Genomic DNA, 18,957 nt, shown 5'->3' with positions numbered 1-18,957 from the left:
GCGGATACAATCGAACCCGCTGATCATGCCAAGGGGGAGGATAAAGTACACGAGTGAGGATTATACCGATGTTGGGGGGATGAAGAAGGGGAAAGTTTGAGGGATCTGTTAGGGTTTTAGCTGTCCGACGGTCGGATTTGTTTCTTGGTTGGGCCGGCCTCTTGTTATATTTTAGCGTCATGTTATATACCCGAAGAATTGGTTCTTCTGTTCTGATGTATTGCTGGGCTGGTAGAACTAGACTGGTATATCTCGTGGGGTGTTCTGTTGATATGACACAGGATATTTAGACACGTAAGGGTCGTTAATTAGGGCTGGCCGATCTCGTGACCCCCACGCGTGGTATACATACCATCCTTGCCTTCTATGACTAGACATTGGTTTTGATGTCTTGGTATAGTACCGTTATCGACGGGAAACATACCCAATCACTCTTCCAACCGCCTCCCCCCAACATCAATACCCACCTTATAATCCTCGAACTTCCGACTCGGCACCTTCCGCTCAAACAGAACATCCAGCTCCCCGAACGTACGCCCTCTCGTCTCAGGCAAACACCAGTAGCAGTACACGGCACACAGAAAACTCAGTCCCGAGAACAGAAACCCGATCTTCCCGCGCCAGTTGCCCTGGTCCGCGTTCATCGCATACGGAATGACGACCGTGAACACAATCGACCACACGAAGCACGTCACCGTCGCCAGGGCGATTGTCAACCCGCGCAGTCGCACGGACGACACCTCCGCGAGAAGCACGTAGCAGAATGGCCCGAGGCTGAGGTCGTAGACGAATGTACACGCGACCATCAGTCCGCACTGCGCCCAGGTGCCGCTACCGCTCCGCGAAGATACGTCCACTGCGCCGATGGCGAACTGCAAGACGGCGAGCGCGGAGCATCCGATGAGGTACATTGTGCGTCGACCGACCCGCGGGAGTAACGTCCACGAGATGCATGTCCCTGCTAGACCTAAGGCTGTTAGGCCAAGATTCATGGAAAAGGCGTCCGAGGAGTCCAGTCCTGCGAGCTCCATGAAGTGGACGGCGTAGCTGATGAAGAATACGTTGCCGGTCCATGCCTGCATGTCGTATGCCATCACGCAGATGACAAGGCGGCGGAGGTCGGCGCCTCGGAGACAGTCGAGGTAGCTGGGGCGGTGGTTGCTCTGGCTTAGACTTTCCTCAAGGCGGAGTGTCTCGCGGATGTGGGCCAGCTTCTTCGTCACGTCAACGTTGGACGCCGCGAGACGGCGCAGGGAGGAGATAGCTGCGGCGGTGTCGTCGGGAGTGCGACGGCAAAGCCAGTAGGGCGGGTCGGGGCAGAACCCTACCAGGGCGAGCACGACGGCGGGGAGAACCCATTGCGTCGCGATGGGGATCTTGTAGGACCAGTATGAGGCCATGGACTCGGTGCCCTTGAGGATGCCCGACGCGACAAGCGACCCAATTGAAAAGCCTAAGTTTGTCATAGTGGCGGCGAAGCCGCGGAGAGCGAGCGGCGTGACCTCGGCGACATAGGCGGAGGCGCAGATGGGGTAGAAGGCGATGATGCAGCCGTTTACGAGCTCACCGACAAACAGCTGCGCCGGGGTGCGACTGAAGAACTGGATAAAGATGAATGCGATGGAGCAGACACAACAGACGGCGATCATGACGCGCGGACCAAACCGTTCGTAGGCCACGCCTGACAGTAGTGCACCAACGATGGCCCCCAACAGGTTGGCGTAGTTGAAGGCTGATAGCCATTGAGCTGCGATGAGGTACTCGCCGTTGCGCTCGTAGCCGTACTTCTCTTTAAAAATTGGTAGTCCGACAAGGCTGCGCACGACTCCGCCGTCAATACCCTTGAGAACGGTGGCCAGGTTCATGAAGAGTCCCCAGCCGATGGCCGGCCAGTACAGCACCATAGCCTCCCGCCATCCCTGTGCATGCTCCTCCTTGGTGAACTGGAAAGACAGTTCGGCTTCATCGCTTCTGTCAGCGGGAAGGGCCTGCACCAGAACTTCCTTTTCTGGCATTCCAGACTTCTTGCTGATTCCTTCAGTACTAAGATGTAACACACTATCGTATGTATTCGGTGTTTCAGCCGATATAAACAGAAAAACATAGGATCCACATATTTGGCAGGCTTGGCACGGTGGGGTCCAATCATGCCGCGTTCATTAATCATGAAAGTGTATTTGTGTGTGAACAGAAGAGGGGTATCCCCATTTATCACGCAGCCCTCGATAGGACTTCATGCCCTGGGACCATTCCGCCGAACACCTGCATCCCAAGGGACTGCTTGGAGGCCGTCCCGATCCCGAAGACAGGGCGGAATGCCCCAGGCCCGGGTGGAGCTAACCCCCGCATTGCATCATTTATATAATCGGAGCTCAAATATCCTCCGGATCGTCACGGGGACAGTAGAGGAAACTCGCTGGAGTCATACTAGTGAGAGGCCAGGAACTAGCCAACCACAGATCCGGGAAGTTCATTCCCTGCAGAGTGTCTATAGACCATTATCGACAGGGTGCTCACTGCCACACCCAAACGGGGCGCCGAGCTAAGCCCGCTACTGTCACTGGAAAACCAAATGCCGGTAGAAGGCGTATCGTCATGGTCATAGTATAATTCTTTGCGATAAACCTTCAACAAACACCTCAGATTACGAGGCTAGCCTAGAAACGTCATTAGTGTGTGATCCCGATACGTACAAGTCCCCGCTTAAGGGGCAAGGCTGCCATTCAACGAGGGGAGAGAAAGAGGGGCACGAATTTATAAAGGCCATTGTGTGCTTTCTTAGTCCTCACTGACCAGTTCACCCTCACTGATCTTGCCAAAATGTCTCTTGACACTACAACTTTCCGCAACGTCATCAATAACGAGTTGACTACCACCGCGGAAACGCGCCATGGTATTAACCCGGCCAACCGCCAGCCTAACCCCGAAGTGCCTGTGAGCACGGCAGCGGACCTTGACCGGGCCGTTGACTGCGCCCGCGATGCCTTCGCCAAATGGTCGCGCACCAGCGTCGAGGAGCGCCGCGCAGCCATCCAGGGCTTTGCGGGGGCCATCCAGGCTAACCAGGCCGCCCTCGCCGCGCTTCTCACGCAGGAGCAGGGCAAGCCACTTGACCAGGCAAACGTAGAGGTTGCCATGACATTGAAGTGGTGCGAGGGGCTCAGCTCGCTAGAGCTCCCGCAGACGGTCCTAGAAGAAACAGAGAACCGCAAGGTCATCCATCGATATGTGCCCCTCGGCGTTTGCGGTGGCATCGTGCCCTGGAATTTCCCCGTCTTGCTCGCTGTGGGCAAAATCATCCCCGCGGTGTACACGGGTAACGTCATAATCGTCAAGCCGAGTCCCTTCACCCCCTACTGCGATCTCAAGCTCGGCGAATTGGCCGCGCGCTTCTTCCCGCCCGGTGTCGTCCAGGTGCTGAGCGGTGGCGATGACCTCGGTCCCATGCTCACCGAGCATCCTGGCATCGATAAGATCAGCTTTACCGGGTCAAGCTTGACAGGAAAGCGTGTGATGGCTAGCTGTGCCAAGACACTCAAGCGTGTCACGCTTGAGTTGGGCGGGAACGACCCAGCCATCATCTGCGATGACGTCGATATTGCCGCCATTATTCCCAAGGTAGAAACCCACTCCCCTCTGCATACATACATATATAGAAGATCAAAAGTAACCAAGTCTCGGAATGCAGATTGCCACCCTCTGCTTCCTCAACGCGTCGCAGATCTGCATGATGGTGAAGCGGCTGTACGTGCACGAGAAGATTTACGACACGTTCCGCGACCAACTGGTGGCATTTGTGCAAAATTACAAAGTCGGGAAGGGCACTGAACCAGGCGTCTTCATCGGACCCATCCAGAACAGCATGCAGTTCGACAAGGCCAAGGAGATGTTCAAGAGTGTCGCGGCCGACGGACTCAAAGCGGCTGTGGGCGGTGTCATCACCGACTCGGACGGCTACTTCGTGCAACCGACCATCATCGACAATCCACCAGACTCGGCGCGAATCGTGCGCGAGGAACCCTTCGCTCCGATCATGCCCATTCTCAAGTGGTCCGACGAGGAGGACGTGCTGCGGCGCGCCAACGACTCGGAGAGTGGCCTGGGCGCGTCCGTCTGGTCCCGTGATCTGGAGAAGGCGCAACGAATGGCCGATAGACTGCAGGCGGGCAGTGTTTGGGTCAATACGCACTTTGAATTGGAGCCGGGGATGCCGTTCGGAGGACACAAGACGAGTGGCATTGGGACGGAGTGGGGAGTCAGTGGGCTGATGCAGCATTGCAATAGCCAAACCATGTGGATCAAGAAGAATCCATGATTGTATATAACGTTAAATGAGAATATTAGCGCCCTGTCCACCAAACTTGGTGACTGGAGAAGCAAAGAAGACGAATCTGAATAAACGAAGAAATCGTAGAAAAAAGCCCGGTAACGTGACGCTGGCACGTGGTCTGTCACCTGATCTCCGACTATTCGATATTGTACCTGCAGTTTTTCTTCTCCGAGTCAACTTCTTGTCATCAACATCTTCTCCCATACGAAGGAACTATTTCGATTGGATGCATTAGTAGCAGACGCCTTCATATACAATAGAAGACCGACCGTGAATATCACAAGACATCTTCGGATGCGGTTTTTATCGCCCAGCTATCCATTCATGTTTCTCACTCCATGAGCTCCGGGAGCAGTTCTGTGCCTCTGTGGCCGAGAATAAATGGCGATAATCACGAGTTCTTGGAGCTGGGCGCCGGTGACTTGACTTGATATAAAAACCCGACACTTCTGGAAAGGCACGATTGATTTCGGTTCTAGAGCCCATGCGGGATATGCAGTACCCTATGAAAACTGAATGCATATTGGGTGATTATTCGTTATCAAGCATCGCCTGACAGGTCGCCGTCGGCAGCAGGCTTGACAGAACCTTTAGTTTACAAATACACAATTTAAAATGTTGACGATACTGCAGCTGTCGTCTTACATCGGTGTGCTATGTCCTGCCTCAACGCAAACCTACACGTTAAGAATGCGATATGGTATCATTTGGAGATATAAAACGACCAATGCCCTAAATGATCGGGACGACACGATTATTTGGTCGGTTTGCCGCTTCATCCATAATTTGTGTGTTCCCTAATGAAAGCGGCCTACTGGATGGCATCCAAAGCCTTGTTACCCGACAGCACAGTAACTACCAGGTGTCCCTTTCGAACCCCACATAAACAAATTTGCCAGTGATGTCACTGACGAAAGGGGTTTGGGTGGACCAAGTTATCTGTGCGAAAAGGTTCCTTTTGAATCCAATTAAAGCGCTGAAAAATATCCTCGGGGATCGGTGGTCGGTCCCTGACGAACCAACAGTGGCCGAAATGCCGACTTTCATATCCGGTCCAATGCCAACCCCAGAAAATAACCCCAGACTGAGCGATAAGCAGGCGGACTTCCCCGTCTGCCCAACCTCGGATCGAGGTGTGGGTCGATGTGTGGGGAACCCCGCAGCCAATGAAGCTATCGGGAGCGAGCTACGGATCCTGCGCCGCCCTGCCCGAGTCCAGATTATAATCGCATGGATGTCCTCGTCTCTCAAGTGTCAATATCGTGGACTGTATAATTGTGTCGGTAACCAAGATGGCAAGCTATTCTCCCTATCCAGAGGTCACCGTCCCCGAGACGGACCTGTGGAGTTTTCTTTTCCAGCGTCCCGAGCGGACGTTTCCCGACTCGAACGGTATGTTTGCCCATTGAACAGAAGAAAGAAAATGCAGGATACGAGACCGGCAAAGTCGAAACTCAAAAGGAACCCTCTGACAAGACTAGTAATATTGACCGATGTGGCCACGAACCGTTCCTACACCTTTTCCGACGCCCGCAAACTCTCCCTCAACTTTGGTCGCACGCTCCAATCTAAATTCAACTTTCGTAAAGGCGACGTGCTCAGCGCTGTCTCGGGCAACTGCATTGACCTACCCCCTATTATCTGGGGTGCTGTTTCAATCGGCGCGGTTGTCAGTCCTCTCAATCCGGGGTTCGGTGCCGCCGACCTGGTTCATTATTTCAAAGATGCGGGCACCAAAGCGGTCGTCACCCAAAAGGCGCAATATGAAGCCGTTTCAAAAGCTGCGCGGGACGCAGGACTCGGCCAGGACAGAATTATCGTCATCGACGATGCCGCACAGGACGTCTGGCAAGCCGACCCAGCCGCTATCCCCGATGCTGCCTTTGCGGGGCGACACAGTCCTCCAGTTACCAATCCCACGCAAGATCTGCTCTTTTTAGTTTACTCAAGCGGAACGACTGGGCTACCAAAGGGGGTGATGCTGTCGCACAAGAACGTTGTTGCAAATCTGGTGCAGGCGGCCGCCATTGACCGGTATGCCGATGGGAAAATGTTACTTGATCACACTGACAAGGCGCTTGCCTTTTTGCCTTTCTTCCACATTTATGGTGAGTGAGATTTCCGTCTCTTACCCCCCAAGTTGCATAGACGACCGCCATGCTAACAGCGTCAGGCATAACTGGTATCATCAGCGCCGGGCTCTTCCTTGGTCTTAACACCTTCGTGATGCCGCGCTTCGACCTTCAGACCATGTGCCAGACTGTCCACAACCACCGCATCACTTATGTATACGTTGTACCACCCGTTGCCCTCCAGCTGGCCCAGAATCCCCTCGTCGACAAGTACGACCTACGCTCTATCAAGTTGCTCAATTCCGCAGCGGCCCCACTTTCCGTGGAACTGATCCGTGCGCTGCACCAAAAGAGAGGCATCCCCATCCGACAGCAGTACGGCATGTCGGAGACAGCGCCATGCACGCACTCCCAGGTACATATCCCTCCCCATCCTTTGCACTATCAGAGCCAGCATCGTGTCGCTAACCCATGAAGACATACGATGAATCCAAGGAATACCCAGGCGCAGTGGGACGTCTTATCCCCAACGTGACGGCGAAGTTCGCGCCGATTGCAGGCGAGACGCGCCGCTCAGCGAAAGAGGGCGAGCTGTGGGTCAAGGGCCCCAATGTCTTCCTGGGCTACCACAACAACGCGGCGGCAACTACGGAGGCGTTTTCCGAGGACGGGTTCTACAAGACCGGAGACGTGGGATACGAGGACGACTACGGGAATTTCGTCATCACGGACCGCATCAAGGAGCTTATCAAGTATAACGGGTTCCAGGTGGCGCCAGCGGAGCTGGAGGGCCTTCTTCTGGGCCATCCGGCTGTGGGGGACTGCGCTGTGGTGGGTATCCCGAATGGGCAGGCCGGGTCGGAGGTCCCGCGCGCGTACGTCAAAGCTGCGAAGCCGGAGCTTCAAAATGAGGCTGTAGCGAGTGAGATTGTGGAGTTTGTAAAGGCCAAGGTGGTGAATTATAAGCAGTTGCGGGGCGGGGTGGTATTCATTGATGAGATCCCCCGGAATCCGTCTGGGAAGATCCTGCGGAGGGAGTTGAAGAAGATGTTCGCTAGTAAGATTTGAACTTGATATTGAATAGATATAGAGAATAGAATAGAATCTACGTGGAACGAAACTTTCCGATTGGGTGGTTGTATTTCAATGTCTTTACCGGGAGGTTCAAGAAGAAGCACACCCAGCGCAGATAGAGCTTCACAAGTATGAACTGGATAGAAGGGTAGATTTTCATCCAGGCGATGATACATCTTGGACAAACGGACATAGAATCCGGCAGTTGGCAAGAACCAAATTGTCAACAGCGCCTTACGAGAATATCCATGGATGGGGCAAGGTAAATCTCATCTCAAGACCGCTACGTCTCAAGGTGGACCAACGTTTGGTATAGGGCTTAATTTGACAGATATTCAAACAATTTATATTGGACAATAGGCACCTCCCTTGCCCTCTGCACTCCCACATTCCATCCTTTCAACAAATATTGAAAGATGAATGAACAGAGACATAACTAGAGAAACCGATCTGATCGCCGATCAACAAAATAACATACTGTGTATTGCATAAAGATGCAAGGGAAGAAGACAAACATCATTCTTCTTCATCAATTCTCCTTTTTTAACCCCTAACAAGGCTTATAGCAGACACCTTCCGGTTTTCAATCATGATTAAGTGATACACTAGAAGAACAGTATGCATTGAGCCATTGGCGGATCAGATCACTGCAGATGGATGCATGATTTGTGGCGCAGGCAGGCAATACTATCAAGGTAGCATGTCATATCGAGACAATAGTTGTCAATACACCGGGTCTAATGTCAATACCCCTGAATTCGGAGCATATTACATGTCAAATAGGAGCGCGGAGTAGTACTGTACTATGGAACACCCCTCGTACGACCTAATTATATCAGAGGAGCAAACAAGGAGGAAAAACACCCCGGTGTGCTGTCCCTTGCATGGCTTATATCTGATATGTCAAGAGCACAAAGCGGGTCAAGATTGCACGGAGCACTCCATGGGAGAACCCCCTACGATCCTGGGCTTTCAGAAATCAAGAGAGACGAGGAACATATATATTGACCCCAGGGCAGGCAATAGGGATTGAATGTACCATAACCAGCTCTTTACCATTGGCAGTCATTGCTCAGCTGCTTCACACAAAGATACAAGTCAGCCATGCATCTCTGGAAGTATATCGGATTGCTGGCGATGACACTGGCGTCGCCTACGGTGGCCGAGTACACCTTTGAGCAAGGAATGTCCGACATCCAGCTCATGACCAGCTCGATATACAAGGGTCGGAAGTCACTAGAGGCATATGATGGGGGCATATTCAGCGGCATGCAGCTGGTAAGCCATATCGTCACCGGCTATAACCACGCGACAGCCACCCAAGAAAACATTCGGCCATTCCGCAACTTCACCCAGGACGATGCGGCACAGGCCACTGTTCATGTTCAAGATATGATAGAAGCCATGACTGAAGGTCTTGGAGAAGGGCGTCAAAAGGTGTGATATCCTCCTGTTTTCACCATCTTCTCTAGTATTTTCAAGATCTTTGAAGAATAGCTAAGACATATGATGATACGATGATTAGGCCTCCGTTATCAAAAAAAATGGATTCGGATTCGTTGCAAGGGCGATGGTCCATACCATGGAGGACGAGAAAAACAATATGTTAGAGTTGATGAAAAGCAAGGCAGACGATGAAATGTACAAGACCTGCGAGTCGCATCTGAACCGATTGCATAAAGAATTTCGGGGCCTATTGGCTGATTTGCAGGACTGAGCCGGAGATTCGACGGGGTCACTTGCTCCTTGCATTTTGAGTGTCGATCGTGATTATACCTGGTTCTTTGCAGATATGTCCATCATTGGTTCTATCACAACGCACATGTTCAGATCTGTCACATAATTGCTCCTAGTTAGAGCCTCTTTCATCCGATAGGTGATGCAGGGTCGATACTTGGTGGTGGCTCTCAGGAGTGTACAAATAGTCGTTACTATCGTAGTCGAAGAATTTATTCATCTCTATTTCCCATTTCTGGAGGTTATATCAGTCCGGCCCATTGCTTCACGAATAGTCAACCTACCATAATGGCGTTAACACCAGCCACCCGCGGAGCCATCCTAGGTACTATCCGCCGCGATAGCGATATCACCTCCCCAAGCCAGCAACATGACAAAAAACCGATGTCCGGAGCCATAGAGCTAGGGACCGCGAAGGAGAAGGAGAAGCTATTCATGGAGATGCTGGTATACGTAGTCAATGGACTGTGGCGAGAAGTACAGAGCCTCTCCCACAGCCACAACCTGGGAAGTCATTTCGAGCGGCCGTCAGCCGCGCAAGGCACTTCAGTACCAACAATATCCGAGCAGAGGGAAATCGCCGAACAAGTTATGGCAGCTCTACCAAAGGGCAGCTCAGCTAGTTTTCTCGGTGAACTCGGTGTATCAAACCCACCAAACCAGTTATCTGCGCGACGAATCTGCCCGAGCGCAGGAGTTACCGCAGGAAGTGGTCCCGCCGATCGGCCACACAACGCCATGATCCAAGTCGCAAAGGGTCTCCCGACTAGCCTGGGGTCTGATGCAGAAGATATTTCCAGGACTTATCAGTCTAGGAGTAGCCAAGGAGGGAAAACGGAAGGCAGTCCAACGGTAAGGTGCTCTTTAATGTATAGCGTTGCGCGAAGCCAGTTGTTAACTCCTGTCCAAGCAAGTCATGCGGGACGTTTTCGTTCACCTACTGCACAGAGACCACGCCCTGAAGGAGGAATTTCTCTCCACCGCAATGGGGCCAGACGTGTCCAAGGGGGATGCTCGCAAGGCTCTTCGTCTGAACGAGCCATGGGGCTCAATGGTGGAGCGCGTGGATGATTTGAAGGCGGAATGGCGAGAAAAGCTAGGTCCTGCGAATCTCAATAAACGTTTGTAGGGAAAATCATCTAGCTTTTCAGAAATTCCTTGCTAGATACGGTAGAAGGAAGGAGCCGACCTTGATGACGCTTGGGGGGGAAGGTACTTGAAGTCTACAGAAAATGCAAGAACAATGGTCTCTCTACTGTTTAGTCAGGTGACAGGCCTACTACTGTACACAGATATTAGTGATTGAAGGAAGAAAACAAGATATTATAACACCCTGTCTAATATAACATATGGTAATGGGTACAGTGTATTCTTGATAGCAATGAAATGATGGAGATCCACGCAACTGCGTGACATTGCTCGATTCAGCCCGATGTCTGACCACCCTGCCGCATTGAACAGCGCCTAGACATCATTTCCTGTAGCTTCCAAATTGTCTGGTGGGACCTTGGCTGAGCAATCGTCGGCCGAACACTGATTCTCCGAGCCGCTGGCAACGACATCACCGCTGGCTGTGGGTTCCGATTCGGGATGTCCCACTCCATACTTCGTTCGGAGAGCGTTCATCGTGATAGTGGTCAGTTGAGCTAGTGTATCGGCACCTGCCATTTCACTGACGCTCAGTTCAATTGCTAGGTTACGGCGGATCCAATTGCGAACCTCCACCGACACCAACGAGTCCACATGCACGGTCCCTAGCTCGTCATCATCCATCTCACCTGAGGAAGTATATGGTGCCACGGCGCGGCCGACTCGAACAAGAAGCGTCTGGTAGGCTTCTGGGCGATTTAGCCACGTAGGGTCCTTCTCTATCGATGATATGAACGTTTCTACTCCTTCTTCATGGCCATCGAGCGCCGTCTCTGGCCGCATGGCGATGTTGTCCCATCCTGCGACGCGGGCATCCCATGGCATAATAGATCGTGCCCCGATGTCAGCTTTCTTGCCTGTGGTCCCTAATCCAACGGCCAGCTGATTGGGTGCGTCGATCGAAGATGCAAGAACGGCAATCTCGACTGCTTTTAACACGTTCTGCTGGTTGAGCACAATGATGTTGCTTAATTGCGCGTGTTGTAGCATCGGTGACTTATTTTCAGCCGCAAACCCAATATCTCCAACTAGTCCGAGATCGATCACGCTCGCTGGTAAGCCTTGGGCCTGGCGGTATTTGACAAACGAGTCCAAAAATGTGTTTGCTGCCGCGTAGTTGGCCTGTCCGGCTGAGCCTATGATGCCTGCCATAGACCCGATTATGACAAAAAAGTCGAGCGTGGTGCTCTTGAATGCACGGTGCAAGTTCCATGCGCCCTGCACCTTCGACGGCATGACGGACGCCCACTCGTTGAAGGTCATCTGCGATAATGTCTGATCCTATTGGCGTGTGAGCAAATGTTTGATTCTCCTCTTCGCAGACTATTAACTTACCTTGAGCGTCATAGCCATGTGGACGATCCCCGCGAATGGTCGTGGAGATGAGTTGATCGCCCTGCAAACATCGTCGTGACTGGACACGTCTCCCTTGACGACAAGGACAGCACATCCAGCGGTGCTCTCGAGTTCTTGCAAAAAGGCCTTGGTCTGCGGGGACTCACCGCTGCTCCGTGACAGGAAGACCAGATGCCGAGCGCCTTGCTGCACCATCTTCGTTGCCACAGCCCGACCAATTCCGCCCAGCCCACCTACCAGAAGGTAGGCGGCGTCCGACCTGTAAACCTGACAGCCATCCTGCAGTTGAGATACAGGTAGCCTCGTATGCTGATCCGGTATACGGATCACAATCTTGCCCATGTGTTGCCCACTCTGCATGTAGCGAAAAGCTTTCTTGATGTCTGTGGCTTCATAGACAGTGACGGGACGAATTGGCTTAAGCTTTCCCTGGGCAGCATAGTGATAGAACTGGGCTCCAAGCATCTGCATTGCCTCCGGGCTTTCGTGAGCGAGAGAAACCAGATCAACACCGAAGAAAGCTCGGTTCGCCCCAAAATTGTGCATGTCTAGCTTCCCGTGGCCCATGAAATCACGCTTGCCGAGTTCAATCATCTTCCCGAAAGGTGCGACACATTTCCACGAAACGTGCAACAACTCTCCTGCCAGGGAATTCAGCACAATGTCCACTCCTCTATTCTTTGTCATTGCCATCACCCCCGACAAAAATGAAGGACTTCTCGAATCAAAAATATGGTCCTCCGGAATGCCATTGTGCTCCACCAGATGCTGCACTTTCTCTTTACTTCCGACGGTTGCAAAAATCTCGGCACCAATCATCTGGCAGATTTGAATTGCGGCCTGCCCGACACCACCACACGCAGAATGTATGAGGACTGTCTGTTGGGCCTGAAGGTTTCCGACGGAGATGAGGCTGTATATTGCTGTTGAAAAGATACACGGGGTGGCCGCAGCGTCCTCCAAAGAGTTACCTGGTGGAATCCTACTACAGAAGCGCACTGGGACAGTCACCCGCGTGCCCATTAGCCCCTGATATAGAACAGCGACTTGATCTCCAACTTTAAAATCGGCGACGGCTGAACCGATGCGTCTGACCACAGCACTCGCCTCAAGGCCTAGCTCTTTAGTTGAGCCCATAAGACCCATTGCAATCATCACATCCTGGAATAGTCAGTGGCGTGTCTTTTTGAAAGCACTGCATGGAATTGCTTACCCTAAAGTTCAGACCAACATACTTAATGTCAACCTCGACCTCTTCGGGACCCAGACGCTCAGATTGTATACCATTTATTGACCATGTCAGGGTGTCAAGCATGCCGGGAGACCCGATATCCAAGGATCTAGTCCCCATATCTGCGGGAACGCCTGCAAGTTGCTGATCGAAGGTTGTCCACTCATAACGCCCGACATATATGGTCCCATCTTTCAGAGCATATTCACAATCTGGGTCTTCTCTTGGACAGTCTATCTGATTCTGCAACTTCTCCAACACCTGTAAGACAGAGCGCGTGGCATGCGTGTCCATGCGGTCGATTTCGAGAGTACAGAAATTGAGTTCCATCTCCTGACGAATCGTCCGGGCGACTCCTAGCGCCAACGCAAACCGTGGATCCTCACATTCCATTTGGAGGGAATGGGTAACCCACAGGACAGTCTGCTTGTCCAAGCCGGACAGATAGCACTGGAAGACACGAAAGTTTTCAGGGGTCATGTTCGCAAAAAAGGCATCTTCAAGGTCGAGGAGTGAAATTATTTTTGAGTTCGGTTGGGGCGCCTGGTTTAGTGTATGCCAGTAGACACTGTAACCGCTGGACGAGAGCTGCCTCTCGAGCCTACGGCCCCACGGGTTGATATCGAAGTAGTAAAGCAAGCCAATAGATGCCCTTTGCTGCCCAGACTCACAGGACTGGGGCCGCGACAGCATGGAGGCAGTAAACTGATACGGCGCGTCGTGATCGAGTCTCACAATGTCAGTACCGCTAAAACCCGCATCAAACAGCCGGTCATTCCACTGATTGGGGGACAACGTCGGCTTTTCACGGCGTTCCTCTTCCTCCCCAGTCCACCAACCTGGAAGAACACCCATGATAAAGTCAATCCCGGGGACGACATTACAACCCTCCTGTAGTAGGAGATAACCACCTGGCGCAATGAGCTTGCGGGTGCTTTTCAGCGCATCGGCGATATTTGCCGCAGCATGGAGGGAGTTCGATGCAATGACCAGGTCATACGCATGCAGCTCGAATCCTTGTTCTTGCGGATCTCGACTGATGTCCAAAGTTCTGTACTCCATGCCCTGGTAGCCTTTAAACTTTTCTTTCGCCTTTGGTAGAAAGCCCGAAGAAATATCCGTAAACGTGTACTTGGAATACTGACGCTGGTTGCCGTGCGAAGTCAGCCCATCTAAAACAACGGATGTAGATCCGCCTGTTCCAGCACCGATCTCCAATACTCGAAGGCTGGGCTTGGAGTGACCTAGGTGAGACAGAAATATACTCCAGTCGGTGAGTAAAACCATCTGGCTATAAAGATCCGCCCATGCGTCGTCCTGCATGAAGAAGTCGATTGGACTAACCGCACCTTCCATTATACCCTGGGCGGCCAGGGCGACCCTTTCGCATAATTTTAGCCAAGCTATGCCCTCCCCCTCCATATCCTCTGTCAATCGGTCAAAATATGGTGTCTGAAATCCCAGTTCTACCAAACAGCATTCCCTCATTTCCGGGACCAAATCTCGTCCCCTCTCGCGAATCTTATTGTATTGACCGGCAATCCAGGTCTTGTACTTTGACAGGTGTTCCGAGGCAGGTACACAAGATTCTGTTCTTCGGTACATCTCCACAATGCACACGGTCACAAATCTTGCACACAGCTTTGCCCGATCCGAACTTCTGTCTATTTGGGGAAACAAATCCTCCACACGGAGGAAATCGATGTCAGGCTTCCACCACATCTGCGATACCAGCAAGGTCTGAGAGTCATCGGATTGCATGTCAGGAACACCCAAGAACCAACCGCGGTGCATTGATAAAACAACATCTTTTCCAGAGGTCATTGTGGCACCACCCATGATCGAGCCACCCACGCTGTCACAACAAGCGTGTATCGCTAATGGACCGGTGCTCGGGCGGACATGGAGGGTTTCAATTGCGGTCGGTAGACATAGTCGTGTTAATAGATTCGATAACCCATGCGACATAGCGACACTGAACAGCTGCAAACTTTGGTCGATTGAGATCGGGTGCAGGGCGTAGCTAGATTGCTGCTGGTCTTCAATAACCGCTGCCGCGTCGTAGCTCGACGTACTTGCGGTAATATGTTGAAGCCCTTTAAACGAGGGACCATATGTCAGGCCCCCTGTCTCCAACTGGCGGTACCAGACATCTGACTTCACGTGTCTAGGGTAGCTGTGAGATTGAATCTGTTTTCCGCAGGGGCTGTCCCCTATCAAAGGACGGACCTCACCAACACAGTGCTTTCGCCAGCGGCCGTCCTGATGTGCGCTTATGACAAATTCATACCAGGCCGAGTCAACATTATCGGCGAGCTTCGCCGGCCGCAGACTGGTTAGTAACTCAATAGGTGTGCCTTCTTTGATAACCAATGCGGCTCTGATAAAGAGGTTCTGTATTGTGTATCCGAGAGATCCAGATATCTGTCTGATGGCCTCTCCTGCCATTGCGATGTACCCTGCACAAGGAAAGATGACTTCGTGGACTACTCGATGATCCAGTAGCCACAGGGCATTGTCAAGGCTCAAAAGGTTTCTCCATATTGGCTCCAGATCCCCGGACTCTGGTGCTCGACTGCCCAGAAGTTCATGGTGCGGCTCTTTTCGGAGTCTCCAGTCGCATGCAATTCGGCTCTCGCTCCAAAGTCGCTCATCATGTTGCCAGCAATAAGGAGGAATATCGGTTACCAGTTTTCCTCGAGGCATTATCACTGGCAGCTGGATAGGCGCACCGTGAGCATACAGCCTGCCGGCGGTCTCCAAAACATTTCCCAGTCCTGATTTGCCTCTTTGCAGGGTGGATACATAAGCATTCTTCGTTTCTCCATCAGTTCTTATCATCTGGTTTATCGGACCGGAGAGCGTGCTGTGTGGACCAATCTCCAAGAACAACGTCGCTTCGTCATCGTCGACAATAGCCTGTATGGCAGTTTTGAAAAGGACAGGGCACCTCAAATTCTTACTCCAATATACGGCGTCTAATTGGGAGGGGTCATCAACACTTTCGCCAGAAACCGTCGAGTAGAGTGGGACCATAGACTCATTGTGAGATAGATGAGGAGCTATCAGTCTCTCATATCGATCAGCGGCTTCGCTCATATGGTGCGAGTGATAAGCCACGGCGACGGCTAGCTGCCGACATAGCACAGACTCGTCCTCTGCTTTGATCCTGTCCATTACACGAAGGATGACTTCCTCATCTCCTGAGAGGGTAACGCTCTGCGGACTATTTTCGCAGGCGACGATGATACCGGGCTCTAGATAAGGGCCAACTTGTTCCGAACTGAGACCGACAGCTAGCATGGCTCCTGGCACACTAACACACTGGGCAGCCTGACCCCGAAAGTAAGCAACGGCAATAGCGACAGTGACATCAATTGCACCCGAGGCATAAGCGGCCGCGATCTCGCCGCTCGAATGCCCTACCACCAATGTTGGTTTGATGCCCCAGTGATGAAGTAGGTTAACCAATGCCATCTGTACTGCCGTGCATAGCGGCTGCGATATCTCGGCTTCTGCCACGCGACTGGTAGTGTCGCTTTTTAGGAGCTCTTCTATAAGTATTTGTCAGCAATTCTGATGATTGAATAGAAGCTTTCTTTTTTTTGTCATCGCCCTTTTTCGTACTTACCTTCGATTGACCATCGAGGACCATTTTCCAATCCTTGCAAAATCTCGTCCATCTTCTGGATATCCTCGCGGAAGCGAGTACATCCTTCAATAAGATCTCTTCCCATGCCGGACCACTGCGCTCCCTGGCCATTGAATACGAATGCGATACGTGGGCTGGTGCATTGTGCTCGCCGAAACTCGGAGATGTCATCTTTGGAATGGACGATGGCAAACGCTCGATACTTCATGTGCTCGCGTCGCAAACCAAGGGTGTATGCGAGATCAACCAGGTCATCTTCGGTTTGTTGAATATAGCTCCTCATTTTTTCGATGTGGCTGTCAAGCGACTTCTTGCTATTCGCAGAGAGCAGCAAGAGTTGCGGCATCACTTTCTTGTCTGGTTTCGTAGGGTGAGCCTTGGTTGGACATGCGAGGGACGCCGAATCCAAGATAACCTGATATAGTTAGTCTTTTACACTCAGAATCGAATTATAAAAAGTCCATAGAGATCGTACGTGGGCATTGCTACCGCCAATACCAAATGAGTTTATACTGATCCTTTCGGTCTTTCCTTCCGGCCAAGGCATACCTTCGGCTGGGACCAACAAGTTTGCCTCCTCAAACGGGACTATATTGAGGGATGTTAGCATGCACATGCAACACATTGTGAGTATAACAAAGGGGAGGGAATGCACTCTTTGGGTTCGGTTCCGTGAAATGAACATTAGGTGGTATCATCTTCGCTTCCAGGGCCAGGGTACTCTTAATGATGCTGGTGATGCCGGAGGCGCCCTCGGAGTGGCCCACGTTTGGTTTTACCTTTAGAATGTCAATGAGTATCCCAGTGCTGTATATTATAAGGACCTACTGCGCCGATGTAAACGCCGGACTTCTCAAACACTCTTGCCACAGCGCAAGTCTCTGTCACGTCCCCAGCGGTTGTGCCCGTGCCATGGCATTCGAAATACGCCGTGTCTGAGATGTCGCAAATGCCTGCCTTTTTGTACGCTGCTCGTATTAGCCTCTCTTGTGCATCGACACCCGGCGTCGTAATGTTGGGGGTCCTTCCGTCGCAGTTGATCGCGGTGGAACGGATAACTGCCCGAACTGGGTCCCCGTCCCTCAAGGCATCATGGAGCGGCTTGATGAAGATGGCATTGACCGCCTCCCCGCGTCCATAACCATCTGCCTGAGCGTCGAAAGTTCTGCAGAGACCACTCTTCGACAAGACCATGTTATTGGACATACACGATGTCATAGACGGAGTGAAAATAAGATTCGTTCCAGTCACCAGCGCCGAAGAACATTCACCACTATGCAACGCTTGACAGGCCTCATGCAATCCGACTAGTGACGACGAGCATCCGGTGCGCAAGGTTATGCTCGGGCCTCCGAGATTGTATACATATGAGACCCGGTTTGCAAGGGCAAAGTCTGCTGACCCAATCACCCGATATCTGTCTGCGTGCTCAAGGTCCCTGGACTGGAGGTCTAGCCAGTCCTCCCCAAATACACCGACATAGCATCCAATCGGACGCGGACTGCCATCGACGGTGGTACGAGGTCGTCCAATTCCAGCATGCCCTGTCTGTCCCGCGTTTTCAAAGCACTCCCAGACGACCTCGAGCAGTATCCGTTGCTGGGGATCCATTTTCTCAGCCTCGGCTTTAGCCGTCTCAAAGAAAGCGTGGTCGAAATGCGCGATATCCTGCTGAAGGAAATGACCGTGCCTGGCGTGAATTGCGCCACGGTTCGTCTCGTGGTAAAAGGCGTCAATGTTGTACCGCGTCTCCGGTACCTCGCCCAGCCCATCGCGTTTGTTGATCAATAAATCCCAGAATTCCGTTTCAGAGCCGACTCCTCCAGGTAGGCGCATCGCCATTCCCACAACCGCCACTGGGAAAGGAGGTGTTCTCTCCTTGTCGATGTCAAGGTCCATATTTGCAGTCGTTCCGTCTTTGCAAAGAGAAGTTGACATTGTGGGGCCGTCAAATTAACTGCTTGGTGACTGAAATTTCACTACCGTGTGTTCCGTAAAGAAAGAGTCATTCTTGTCCTTATCTAGTACTTTATTCGGGACACCACATATATATATAGTTACCTTGGATGGATGGTCGAACTGCCCACGAATTCGTTAACGTTGTGATTATATATCTAGTGCGGCCGGAGCTGCATCATATTTGCGGCAAGGGGGCGAATATTTTGATGTATTATGCCAGTCCATTGACACTGAGAGTTGTATGATAGAGCTCCCCCTACTTGTCGGATGTTTCACCAACATGACAGCCCTCATAGACTACCAAGTTGACAATATGATAGCTGTAGCACGGCCAATTGCGTTACTTGCCTGTATCTCGCGTGACCAGTACAGTACATGCAGGAAAGACTCATAACAT

General features: G+C 51.9%; 6 protein-coding genes across 6 annotated transcripts; 4 read left to right on the top strand and 2 right to left on the bottom strand.

The window, feature by feature from the left end:
• Positions 1-428: 428 nt before the first annotated feature.
• P168DRAFT_296126 (putative MFS alpha-glucoside transporter) lies at positions 429-2,892 on the bottom strand (the record flags this gene model as incomplete). The annotated part of the gene is made up of 2 exons (XM_024838092.1): positions 429-1,999; positions 2,871-2,892. 2 exons carry the CDS (start codon positions 2,890-2,892, stop codon positions 429-431), a joined length of 1,593 nt encoding a protein of 530 aa, XP_024694361.1.
• A 710-nt stretch (positions 2,893-3,602) lies between these two features.
• P168DRAFT_289199 (ALDH-like protein) lies at positions 3,603-4,358 on the top strand. Its single transcript, XM_024836944.1, has one exon. The coding sequence runs from the start codon at positions 3,683-3,685 to the stop codon at positions 4,313-4,315; it is 633 nt and encodes a 210-aa protein (XP_024694360.1). The 5' UTR covers positions 3,603-3,682; the 3' UTR covers positions 4,316-4,358.
• A 1,264-nt stretch (positions 4,359-5,622) lies between these two features.
• On the top strand, positions 5,623-7,470 carry P168DRAFT_317277 (acyl--CoA ligase; the record flags this gene model as incomplete). Its single annotated transcript, XM_024840092.1, has 4 exons — positions 5,623-5,722; positions 5,812-6,438; positions 6,504-6,817; positions 6,880-7,470. 4 exons carry the CDS (start codon positions 5,623-5,625, stop codon positions 7,468-7,470), a joined length of 1,632 nt encoding a protein of 543 aa, XP_024694359.1.
• Positions 7,471-8,580: 1,110 nt separating this feature from the next.
• On the top strand, positions 8,581-8,919 carry P168DRAFT_317276 (uncharacterized protein; the record flags this gene model as incomplete). The annotated part of the gene is made up of 1 exon (XM_024840091.1): positions 8,581-8,919. The coding sequence occupies one exon, from the start codon at positions 8,581-8,583 to the stop codon at positions 8,917-8,919; it is 339 nt and encodes a 112-aa protein (XP_024694358.1).
• Positions 8,920-9,501: 582 nt separating this feature from the next.
• Positions 9,502-10,342, top strand: P168DRAFT_317275 (uncharacterized protein; the record flags this gene model as incomplete). Its single annotated transcript, XM_024840090.1, has 2 exons — positions 9,502-10,065; positions 10,124-10,342. The coding sequence occupies 2 exons, from the start codon at positions 9,502-9,504 to the stop codon at positions 10,340-10,342; spliced, it is 783 nt and encodes a 260-aa protein (XP_024694357.1).
• Positions 10,343-10,677: 335 nt separating this feature from the next.
• On the bottom strand, positions 10,678-18,539 carry P168DRAFT_303490 (type I polyketide synthase; the record flags this gene model as incomplete). The annotated part of the gene is made up of 7 exons (XM_024838760.1): positions 10,678-11,643; positions 11,698-12,879; positions 12,932-16,503; positions 16,581-17,016; positions 17,077-17,189; positions 17,257-17,380; positions 17,430-18,539. 7 exons carry the CDS (start codon positions 18,537-18,539, stop codon positions 10,678-10,680), a joined length of 7,503 nt encoding a protein of 2,500 aa, XP_024694356.1.
• Between the last annotated feature and the right edge of the window lie 418 nt (positions 18,540-18,957).

This window comes from Aspergillus campestris (genome assembly GCF_002847485.1).
Source record: "Aspergillus campestris IBT 28561 chromosome Unknown P168scaffold_4, whole genome shotgun sequence".
Classification (NCBI taxonomy): domain Eukaryota; kingdom Fungi; phylum Ascomycota; class Eurotiomycetes; order Eurotiales; family Aspergillaceae; genus Aspergillus; species Aspergillus campestris.
This window is presented reverse-complemented; position numbering and strand designations above follow the sequence as displayed.

Coding starts and splice junctions, on each gene's coding strand:
- P168DRAFT_289199 (XM_024836944.1), top strand. CDS start 3,683: ATGCAGATTGCCACCCTCTGCTTCCTCAACGCGTCGCAGATCTGCATG.